We start from the raw sequence: 12,487 nt of genomic DNA on the forward strand, positions 1-12,487 counted from the left end.
TATAAGTAATGATATGTTCATTTGACAAATATCTTTTTTCCTCAGCAGGACGTGCATTGGTGCAATGACTGGTGCGTGATGTACGATGATGAATCTGAACAGCCGTACTGCATCAGCCGAATTGCTTCGCCAACACCGGCAAACTCCATACCTAAGAGGCAGACGACCGGCCTGTCGTTTGCTATAGAACAGCGAAGTTTGTTTTGTGTGGCGTCGAATAGCACGTTTCTGTTTTGATATGAAGCGTTTCCAAACAGCTTAGTGTTTCTTATGAGCACACAAAATGTTAGTGCTTCTGAGGATGCGATGCCTGTAATATCTACCCTACCGGGACCGCGTCGACGTCGCCCGGCGTGGCTTTGTTAGCAGAAAATGAGCATGGTAATCCTCCAACGCCGCTTCCATCGCTCGAAGCAAAAAAAGGGGGGGAAATATGGATGGGCTTCTTCAAGTACACTCCAGCCCGAATATGACGAGCGAGTCCTGAACCCCTCTCCAGGACGCCTGCTCTGTCCTCACTTCGCCTCAATGATCCAGGCTGTAATCGGCGATGCGTACCTCGCGTCGTAATTTTCGGGTTTTCTTCTTTTTTTTTTTTCTCCTATCTTTTGCGTGATTAATAATGATGCACGGACACAGTGTGCAGCATAGACGACAGGCTGTTTGTAACTTCGAGCACTATGCCAGTGTCCGCCATCTTGTTTTTGGCCGGCTGGCAGAGCTATTCGCGTTGGAGGATTAGCGGGGATTATGTGGGAATTATTCGGGCTTGTAATGTTCGTCAGCCCCGATTATTTCCGTGTTCCAGATGGTCAGAAAGTAACACAACAGTATATAATATTTTATTTTGTCAATTGAAAGCGCCAAAGACGTTAAACACCGCGTGGCTTATTTTGGTCATCCGGTTCTATTAGTTTTGTCTCACTATTGACATTAGCGGGCCGTTAAAAGACAACAAAAAAAAAAGCAATAGAAGGATCGTTTTATTTCAAATCGATCAGACTGGTCGGGGTGGGTATTTAGATTTTTTTCAATTAATTATACATATAATAGCCCCAAGCCTAGAAGAAGCAAAACCGCTTCTAAAAAAAAAATATTTTGTGTGCTTTATTTTTGAAGGAAGTTCGGTAACTTGTTATGAATACTGAAAAAACTAAAATATCTATTATCTTTTTTGTGCTAATCTGTTTTATGTTGAGTATCTTTTTGTTATACACTTGACAAATATACCAAATTTCATTACCAAGAAAATATTGACAAACACTGCACCTTTCATGTTCGGGCGACACATTTGAAGCCTTATATCTCCATTTTCTTTTTAATTAGCGCTTACCAAATACTGCCCTCGTGTAGAACTATTCATGGTCTATATTCTTATGATAATAGGTTTGTTTCATTTTTATATTCACGAATTATTTTATATTATTTTCAAACTTTATCAAAATCTAAATTTTGTCATATATTAGTGCTCTTTTATTTAAAAAATCGCATATTTTTGTGTTATTTGTAATTGTTCTTATAATTTCCAGTCATATTGCTTTTCTCGAGGTGTAATCCAAATTCCTCCCCCTCCCCCTCCCGCCCCCCCCTCCCCCCCCCCCCCCCCCCGGGGCCCGGTTTTTTTTTTTGTTGTACTTTCATTAGAAGTTGTTAAACACACATCAACACGCCCGAATCGGCAAAATGATAGTTTCCGCAAGTTGGCTTCGTTGCAAGGTTTGTAGCTTGTAGTTTTTGCCTTGAAAGACTGCAGGTTGGGGCCGCTTTAATTAGAAAAGTCGTCTTGGGGGAATATTTTTATTTTAATTTAATAATGATGTATATTATTGTAATAAAACACATTTGAACTTAATATTTGTTTTATGTACCAGTATCAAACGCAAAGCCGAGGTTTATGAGTAAGATTCTGCGTGTTCGAGGTTTCTTTTTTATCAAATTAATAGGATTTTTATAGGAGTTTATTTTCTAAAACGCATTCGGAGTTTTATCTGTGGCAAATAAAAGGCAGAAAAAAATTTGTCCAGCAGTTTTTTTTACATGAGACCTTATTCAACTATTGCCGTGGAGGTTTGATGACGCGTTTCTTTAATAGAAGGCCAAAAACGTTTTTTAGCTTACGCACAAAAGTTAGGACAAAGAAGAAGGCAGGCGCCAAAAAACCATAGAAAATATGAAAAAAAAGAAGAAAAGGTCGAGTTTGTAGAGCTTGCACTCTCGAAATTCGTAGTTAAACGAATAAATCGGAATCGGCACATATTTTTTTTTTACCGGCGAGTGTTTTTCGAGGTTCATCGGATTTATCCGGAAACGCACAGTCCTACTTATAGTGATAAGGAGAGAGAGTAACAGTCAATTTGACGCATAATCGGGCACACAGGGATATCGGAAGCTGATACCGCATTTGTACGCTTGTGGGTCCCAATATTAAATCTATGATTGTAGACAAAAATTGTTTATTAAGAACATTATGAACAAGAATTGTTGAATAAGAACTGAAAATTCTAAGCGAGATATGTCATAAATGCTTATTACAATAAATATTTACATAAAACAAGCACACAATATTACAGAACACGCACGCGCTGTTTATTCGAAACAGGTTAATAAATATAATTAAAATACACTGGTTACACACATTTCAAAACGCAGCTTTCACCGTCCACATGAATAAGAATAAGGTGTGCATATTGGTTCATCCAGTTGACGAATAATTAATTAATTACCAGATAACGATAGCAGCCACTTATTAACTGACTTCCCTTCTTTCTTTTACGCATTCTCACGCCGGGCTCAGGGGCGAGACAGAACACTTCGAGCCAATGTCACATGAGCTTCTTGACTAGGAATTTGAATTTCGGACCAGACATGCGAAGAGCGTATCCCTTTGTCAGCACCTAGGGATGCCCACTGTTCTTTTTTGTGCTGCCTGAATATCTCGAGGTCGTTTTTTGGTACGTTCAAAAGGACGACGTTTCCTTTTTGTTCCTGGATTTTTTCGACGAAGCCCTGCGACGTCCATAGTAAGGACCTCGTCTCTGTAACGAAAACTGTGCACTGTGGTGAGGTGCTTGAGTAAGCCACCAACTCCGTCGTATGAGTTCTTGCCATGGCCGGATGCCGAGAACCCCGTTTCACTTTATAAGAGTTGCTGTGATTGAACTCGAAGACGTAATAACGGTTTTTAAAGTGAGATGCAACTCCATCAGAAACGTAAGGGACGCTTGAATAAACTGGAACGTTGTCTTCCAGCCATTCTTTAATCCTTCGAACTGCCAGTAGTGCGTGTAATAATTCGTGGCAGAAGTCTTCAGACACGAAGCCGAAACTCCAGGGATCTTTAGCTGTTGATGCGACGCACGTGAAAATGGAAAGCTGGTGCTTGTGCCAATGGCACTCTTGAACTTCATTAGGATATTTACAATCCAAAAAAAATGTCATAATATTATTAATTTGTACCAGCCGGTTGACGAGATTCTCCACATTTTCTGGAGCGTCGGGGTTCCGGTGGTAGCTAACAAGATTCTCAAGTCGAAACAAAAAGACAGTAGAACAGCTCAAACGCAGTTGTTATTTTTTTCATCCAACAGTTTCAGGTGTTACATTATGATTAATTATCACAAGTTCGCACGCACACTCGCTCTCCTTTTTAAGTAGTTTAGATTTGGAAGCGTCGTTTAGTACGTTGGCTTCTCTTGTGCATTTTTGCTCATTAACCCTTAAAATAAAGTACATAATTGAATTTTTTATAAAGAACGCATTGCTGTCAAAACTTATATCATTTTCTGTATTTCCTTCATTATATGTTGACAACACTTATTACGACATCTACATGGCGTGTTGAGAAATTAGCTTCCCTTTAAAAACTAGAAAAGACGTAGCCAGCATAAATGTTCCAAACCTTAATCTATCTTTTAATGTAATCACCTTTGATATTAGGGAATTTGAGATATCGTGGCACAAAGATAGTCATCTCATGAAAGTACACCGTAAAAAACAACCTGTGCTACTGGAGTGTTTTATAGCCATTTCGTAAAGTAATGATTTCAAAACTGTCAGAGACAAGCGTTGCAAAGACAGGAAGTTAAAAAACCGTCCGTTCTCCAGAATTTTCTCATTAACATCCTGTACCAGGTCTGTCGGGACCAGAGACGCCCCTCTGCTTCGCACAACATCATGAACGCTTTGTCGCCCTTCATTAACCGTGCGAAACTGTTTCCACACCAAGAATGTGCGTGTTGCATGTAGTATATACATTTTGCAAATTCGTAAAGCAGATATTTCGTGTCAGCATGAGTACCAAGACTCACGTTTTTATTCCCTGCATTCTTTGGGCCATACGCCAGTGGAGCTCGGTTTTGACTACTCTAGTTTGAATGAGCCAATACCAATTGGTGGCGGGTGACAGATTGTTTTATAAAAACGACCTCTCGCACACTTTATTTTCTTTCACAATACTGCAACCCCTATTACGGAAAGAGGCAGGACTGGATGATACAAAGGAAAACTTTCACTGCATGCACGCAACACTTACGAACTCGCATCTCCTATGGGAGTATCAAAAAGAGACATGACGTAGCTCACATCCTAACAACGACAACGAATGTTTGTCTTATTAAACAATATACTTAAAGCACTGTCGAATTCCAAAACTCTTTCAAGAGCAACAACTTCCACGGAAAGATTTTTTTAAATTATTTATTAATAACGCAATCCTCAGCTGGGATTTTAGCAGGTGGGTACACTGCTGCAAGCTGAACATGCTGGCAAAAAACACAAACAAAGCAAATTATCAAACCAAAATGTGTTTTTTTTATAACTTTAGAGCCTGTACAAAAACAAAAAAAAAGAGAGAGATTTTAGGTGTGTTTGCGCAGGCACGAATTGGAGTAAGCACTTATTTGGGCGATGCAAATTCTCTGAACGATGACTTTTTGGTTTTATATTCTTAGTATTTACAATTTAAAAAAAAAAAGTCAAAATAAATTTCAGGCGCTGCCAGATTCCTCGATTCCCTAATGGCATCATGTGACCTTGGTTCTTTCAGCGCCGTTACCGTTGTTGTGCTTCTGAAATAAAAAAAAAAAAGATTGTACAGGCCGTAAGTGATTGAACCATTTCAGGTTTATTTGAGAGAAAGATAGAAAGACCTGCCATGAGTTCTTGACGTCGGACGCATAATCTAGTGTCGCTCTTACAAGGGCTTTCTAACCAAAAGGCAGGAGCTGATTTATATATTTTTCTACGTAAATACCAGTTTTTAGTTGTCGTTTCTTCCACATGCTTATTTCATTTCAGATCGCTCGAGATAATAACACATAAATGCTTATGATTGTCAACTTTACCGTCAAGCTCATGATCAAAACATCACATATTTTTCTTTGTTGTAAAATGAATGTATTGATTTTTGTTATGTTAAGTTATTATTATTACAACACCATAATGAGTTACGACATAAGGTATTGTTTATATTCCCGTGGACATCTTCTGAACATGCCTATAGGAGCATAAATTATAGAATCGTCAGCAAACATCCTTATTTTGACTCACCCATTACTGTTGATAAAAAAAAACAGTTAACAAATGTTTAAAACACAGAGCTCTGCGGAGCTCCGGCATGCTCTCTTAACAATATTAGAAAACTGCCATTGGCGTCAACGAACTGCTGAAAATTTCTGAGATAAGCAGTAATCCATCTTATGATCAATGAAGGTACACGGAAGTCAGTTAGTACATTAACTAACTTATAGGGAACACTAGATTAAAAGCTTTTGACGGATGAATAAAAACGGCATCCACTTGCAGATGATCGTTCACATAACCAGAGATTTCATAATAACATAAAATTAATCGGGTTGATGTGACAACCCTCTGCGAAAACCGTGTTAGTTGGGAATTAGTGCATTGTTATCATCCATGAAATCGACTAGCTGCTTATTTACAATATGCTCCAATAAATTGCACAACGCACAGGCCAAAAAATAGGGCGATACTTGGCAATCAAGTCAATTTCCCCGCATTTTTATGGGCACGACCCTTTTCCATAAGCCACTCAGCCAGTAAATTGAGTTTTTAACTGACCTAGAACACTTATTTTTCAATTTATTACGCCTGCAATTGTTCACTGTATCCAAGCACCGGTCTCTTTTTTTTTGTTTTTTTTTCTATTCACGAGCTTATAAATAAGTGTTTCCCCTTTTGTTTTAGAACGTGATTATGCATTCTAAAACAGAAGAGCCAGACAATTGAGCCCGCGGGCTCGCACTGCTTCAACTAGATGGCGGGATGCGCTAAATTTTGGATGTGGCGACGGTATTAAAAAAGTCACCTTTGAGACAATAAAAATTAGATGGAATGATGATTTTATTTTTGTAAATAGGTTCACATAAGAAAAGTATAACTGGTGGTTGCGCGTACAGATAAAAAGACACTGACATAAACGTTAAAGCCTTTGTGTGCGATGACGCATTACCATGATCTAAGTGTGACTTACTCAGAGTGGGTCCGAATTTCCGAGGCTCAGCAAGATGACCGCGCTACCAACTCCAAGAAGACGCGAACATAATGCTTGTCAACAAGGAGAAAAGTAATGTGATATTCCGTAAGCCTACGTGGGTGACTCTAGTATGCATGACCTGCCCATAAGTCAGTGGGCCATTCTATTCACTTAACCCTAAAAGGCAGGATTTCGACTTTTACATGAAATTATTCGGAGTGCATGCAACAATCAAAGATGATTCCAAATATGATTAGAAAGAGTTAATTCAAATTAGAACTAAAAAAAAAAAAAAACTTTGGGGCTCTAATCCACGCTGTGACGGTGGTTGGCCAGCGTATCACCTGGAACGATTCACCACTGCATTATACCAAATGCCACCGCTGGTCGCAGCAAGCCGCCGCTGGTCGTATTGCCCTTTCTTTTCCCTTTCCCGCTCTTCGTATTCGCGCTGCGCTCCTCCGGAGTCCTAACTATGCGGGTTTGTTTAGCGTGAGAAGGTTATTATGTTCGATATATCTAATAACAGCGGAACATAAGATATGTTACAATGTTTTTGAAGAAATGCTGGTCAGTGATATCGGACGGTCGTTTGCAGGTGAATTGTTTTGTCCGGATTATGTATGGGGATTATACGGCTAATATTCCAGTTATGAAATACGTTACCAGGCGAAAGGAATTCACAAAAAAATATCGGTTAAAAACAAACATGATGCATGCTTTGCATTTTTAGTATCTTTGAGTTGATGAGGTAATCGCCGTGGCGGTGCTGCAACAACAATGAAATCAGTTGCAAGGAGGGTCCTTCTTTTATATATGAAAGGCTAGTGACCTTGCACCCCACGCCACAAGCTGCAGTCGCCGCTGCAACTTGCGCAACGGTAATCTCTATCGGGAAACGTATGCGGTGAGCGCTACGTGCTTCGCATTCTTATCAGGAGCGCCTTATTATCAAATATCTTGTTCGGATGCTTGTTTCGTGCTCGTTTTTTACTGAAACAAATGCTGCGCTGTGTGTTGTATGCGTGATGTATGCACTTTTCGCTTCCATCGCTGAAGGTTTTTTCTCCCATCAGGACGCCGACACGAAAAAATCTGACCAACGAGTCATTTACATGATTCGCTGTTCAAAAACGACTAAATACTTCAAGTATCTTATATGAAACACGACGCATTGCTGCCTTTTGGGTTGTGAACGTGGCTAAAGCAGCTTTTCTTTATTCACGCGTTGTTAAAATTTATATGAAAAACTACGGAGAGGATGAAGTCGTTGCAAACAATGCCAAAAGTATACGGGTCACACAATGAACAAATAGCCCACCAACGACCTTTTCGCCTGGCTATGACGTCTATATTTCCACTGTAAATAAAATGCATACACATTTGCTGTAGATTTGAACGGCGAAAAGAAGTTCTTTCAAGCACAGCGCAACAGCAAATTTCTCGCATTTTTCAAATACGAGGGATATACAGCCTGGAAGCTTGCAGCACTGTCTGCAAGTTGGGCTTTTCCAGCAAGTGTTGTCGATGTCAGTGTGTCAGGAAACCGTGCATCTGAGCGCCGAGAAGCCAAGAGGCTTCATTTAGAGGACCATTTTTGAGACAGGTAGCACAAAACATGTATCAGATGTGATGCAGCTTGGGCACACTGCTTGAAATGGCCCTTAGCGCAAAAGGCAATCCTGTCGCCTGACGGGGCACCAAGATCTTAAGAAAACTGAATGACTGCAGACACGGGACAAAAAACAATGAATAACCTTTTTTTGAATTATTAAACAAACAGACCAATCGAATGTTTATGTCGGAAAAATGATTCCTCCTTATAATCAAAAGCAAGTGATTTGAATTTGTTACGGAAGTCAGAGCAGTATGCTTTCAAGAAACATACAGGGTGTCACAAAACAAAAATTTGCATTTTTGTTTACAGCAAAAATAAACTAGGCATCGCCGAACACTCATTCTCTGCCCAAAGGTAGCGCTAGAGGTCAAAACCAGGTGCCAAAGTTTCAAATCCCGTACCTTAATCAGAAGTTATAAGTGATTTTCTGAAAATTTCAATTCGAAAATGGAGCTTATTTTTGCCCGTTTTCGGTTTCTGGTGCCATAGAGCCCCATGTATTTGGAAACTCCGTCAGCCGCCATTTTCCCACTGAAGTTTTCAGAAAATCATTTATAACTTTTGAATGAGGAATCAGATCGTGCTCAAACTTTGGCATCTGGTTGTGACCTCTAGCGCTACCTTTGGGCGGAGAATGAGCTTTCAGCAACGCCTAGTTTATTTTTACGGTAAAAACAAAAAAAACGTGTATTTTTTTGTGTGTGTGGGGGGGGGGGGGGGGGAGGGGGCGGGGTTGGACACCTTGTATATAGTGATTTCTTGCGTTGACTATATTTGTTTTATTTTTTAAGATCATAAATGCCCGATTATAAATATACCTTGCGCTTTTTATTCCCCCATAAATACTCAGCCACTATAACTTAGCAAATTAGCGCTGTCATAAATAATTGGCTTCTTTACCCTCGTCTGTCTGAGAAACATCTACATACTCAAAGTGCGCCAGGGCTAACGCTGACTCCTTTCCTCACGCGTGTCTGGTACACCGACGGTGCAAATCGTCAAAAACTGATATAATATAAAGTGCAGAAGTTATGCACATAATGATGGCATGCAGTTAGGTAGTAAAAGTAAGATCAGACACTTCACAAAGCGAGGCAAAAAATCTCGGTGAAACGCAACAAAAGAGAAACAAACAAACGAATGCAACTTCTTCTTCAGGCGCGGAGGGGTTTAAGGAGCGACGATTTAAAGTGTGTGTGTGGGGGGGGGGGGGGGGGGGGGGTGCAACGAGTTCCAGACTTCGGTCAAACATTTGTGGAAGTTGCCCTCTGACACTTGTAAAGAACAGAAAACCGAATTCGCCCGCGTGTCGTAGTTGTTGTGTAAAAAAAAAAAGATAAATATTGTCATTTCTCGCACCCCTCAACTCACTCCCAGTCTTCAGGGTCACACCTGGTCCCCCCCTCCCCCCTAATGACGTAATTCGGGGTGCCGTGTACTTCCCGCGCGCTCTCTTAGAGGACGCTTCCTTTCCCTCTCTCCGCTGGAGCTTAGAGCCGAGCGAGGTCACGTAAGCTTTTCGTCGTAGTTCCTTCGGCTGCCACTTGCTGATGCAGGTGGGGGAAAAAGCTCGCCTTCTGCTTTGCGATTATGCAGCGGAATCGCGACATTTTTTAATGAAGATGTTTTCTGTATCCCCCGGGACACGATAAACAACATAAAAATGACGAGAGGGAAATTCTTTTAATCTTAAAATCGGTGCACCCCTCCCCCACACCCCCACCCCCCCCCCCCCCTTTTAAGGCCACCTTATGGCGGCCGCGTCACGTGATTCCAAGATGGCAGCGCCCAGGCGTGCGAGGTTTAAAAGGTTCATTTTGTGAAAACTGCTTGTAGTTATAGCTTTTTGCTAACTTCCTTTGTAGCCTTGAATCTGTATTTCAGTTTGCCTACATTGGGCATTATCTTTAATAAGCGTTTCGCGATTCAAGTGTAACAAGTGAAAAGAAATAGTCAAGCAAATGTTTTGCTAAACCACGCACCGACTGCGGCCTTCGGCAGAAATAAGGAGTAAGAAACAGATAAGCTAGGAAAAGAAAGGAATAGGAGTAATTGTTTGCACCATCTAATCCAAGCCATTCATTAGGTGCTCGGCCTTGGAATTTGCGCGCATTAATTGTACTCTACTAAACACCCCTTTTTCTTCTTAAATCCGGCATTTGCTATCGCCATGCGTGGGTGCTATCCTTTATTATGTGTCTGGATCTATATGTTTACATATGTAAAAAATTATTTACGTCAGACTAAGAACGATGCGTCATTCAAAATAATTTGAGCCGTAGTACGCCCAAGTTGGGATAAAAAGACACGACTAACTAATTAAGTTTGACTTTCCTATGAGAGTTGTCACCTTCCACCCTGAAAGAAAAAGTGACGTCGCAGTCTTCAATTTGCATGTAGCGTTTTTTACCAGAGTGTTTTGACGGCGCGTCCTCGAGTGTCAATTTTCCTGGGACACAGAATTCCTATGAAATATCTTCGCACGACGTCTTTAAGATGCTTGCTATAGTCAAGCGCAGGAAATGTCAAATAAGCAGCGGTGAAGAGTAGCCTTCTGTGTAACACTATGCTGATATTTACACGCTGTATCGAGGAGAAGGGCTTTATACTAATGGAACCAGGCGCAAAAGGCGGCGTTACTCTTGCTTTGTATATGTAACACGTCTGTATCAAGGGCCTCAACAAACTTTCGGCCCTTGTAACACTGTAACCTAACCTAACGTAGTACAACCGCTGCACATCATTCTCTTGACTGTATGTGGCCACCCGTCATCGGGATATGATACCATGAAAACCTCACTTGTGGCCTTTTTTTTTTGTACGAATTAGTTTTTTCTTTGTTGACCGAGTCACGAGAAATAAGTTTCAGCTACTTCATCCGGAGACCTAAAAACCTTCATCCTTGTTCTCACCCTATCCTGCGCCGTCTTTGCATTACAATATTGAACCTTAAAACATCAAGAAATGACCGTCATTCCCACAAAGTTTACCAGTACATGACTGTGCTCAATGATGGACCCGCCAGCTGTACCGCATTTTTTGTTGCACATAAGTAGATGTAGCGTTTTCAGTCGAACTTTGCAGGCAAATTAATTGTGTTTCTTTCCTAGACTTAATTTCAATTAATAATTCGTATGTATTAGGAGCGACGAAAGGAAAGCGTCACATTTGAGTCTATGCGACAAGTAAGCTAATAAAACAAAAACAAAAGTATCCAAAGCTTGTCTCGTAAACTTGAATAGAGCCACCCTGAAAGCATCAGTCAAAGCGGATATATTTAATAAGATATTTTCTAAGCTAAGTATCTTAGAGAGATGTCGGATGTTACTCTTAGGCTCCCAGATAATTCAGTTTTCTGACAATTTCTGGAATTGAGTAACTTGCTTAGTTGCGGTTGGATCGACGGATAATTATTTTTAGCAGGGTGTCTAATTGCCTTGATCGTACCATCTCTTTTTCCCAGGCAACAAGTTCAGCTGCGACTGCAGGATCTCCTGGATCGCGCATCTGGCCAACGCCACCAGGAACGACAACTTCCGACGCGAGCTGCGGCACATCAAGTGCGACTTCGCGGCGGCCGACGGTGCGGCGGGTACCAGCAGCAAGGTGGCCCGCCTCAGCGCCAAGGAGCTCAACTGCCCCGAAGACCACGAGAAGCCCAAGTTCGAGAGTTCGCGCCCCGACTCCAAGGTTGACAGCACGACAATGACCACCGTCGCTTTGCCGGACCAAGGCGACGTCCTCGAACACCGGGACGACAGGAACCAGATCGAAGAGGAGGAATCCGAAGAGGCGCTGCTCTCGGAGGCGCGGGACGACGCGACCGCAACGCCGCAGACAATGAAGAACGAGATTGACATGGTTCTGAGTCAGCGGAAGGTGATGCAGAAGCAAGCCGCCCACTCGCGGAAGGACAACGGAAACTCCGGCGCCTGGCTGGTCGGCTGGAGCATCACGCTGCAGCTTTTCTTCGCCGTGGTAGCGAGCGGGACGACCAGCGCAGGGTTTTTGGTCCGGCATAGCTGATCTCATTAAACCCAGATTATGCCTATTTTTAGAGCGCAGCTCTTAGGCGCCCGTTTCCGGCTTGAGCGGCGTCGCTGTCGCCATCGCCGTCGGCGTAACCGCGGGGTGCATTATGGGTAAATTTCCCCGCTAACTCTAGCGGAAAAATTTCCCCGCAAAATCTAGCGGAAAAATTTTCTCCGCTAAGTCTAGCGGAAAAAATTCCCCGTTAAATCTAGCGGAAAAATTTCCCTGCTAAATGTAGCGGAAAAATTTCCCCGCTAGGTCTAGCGGAAAAATTTTCCCGCTAAATCTAGTGGAAAAATTTCCCCGCTAAATCTAGCGGAAATATTTTCCCGCTAAATCTAGCG

General features: G+C 41.7%; 1 protein-coding gene across 1 annotated transcript in view; it reads left to right on the plus strand.

Annotated features, from left to right (window-relative positions):
- Positions 1-12,137, plus strand: part of LOC120836043 (connectin-like) — a 178,161-nt gene extending 166,024 nt beyond the window's left edge. The window contains exon 3 of the mRNA XM_040218772.3: positions 11,575-12,137. Coding sequence (XP_040074706.1) covers positions 11,575-12,137 — 563 coding nt within the window. The remainder of the gene's footprint in view (positions 1-11,574) is intronic.
- Positions 12,138-12,487: the final 350 nt, after the last annotated feature.

The sequence above is a fragment of the Ixodes scapularis genome, unplaced genomic scaffold (genome assembly GCF_016920785.2).
Source record: "Ixodes scapularis isolate PalLabHiFi unplaced genomic scaffold, ASM1692078v2 PGA_scaffold0__279_contigs__length_252992795, whole genome shotgun sequence".
In the NCBI taxonomy this organism is placed as follows: Eukaryota; Metazoa; Arthropoda; class Arachnida; order Ixodida; family Ixodidae; genus Ixodes; species Ixodes scapularis.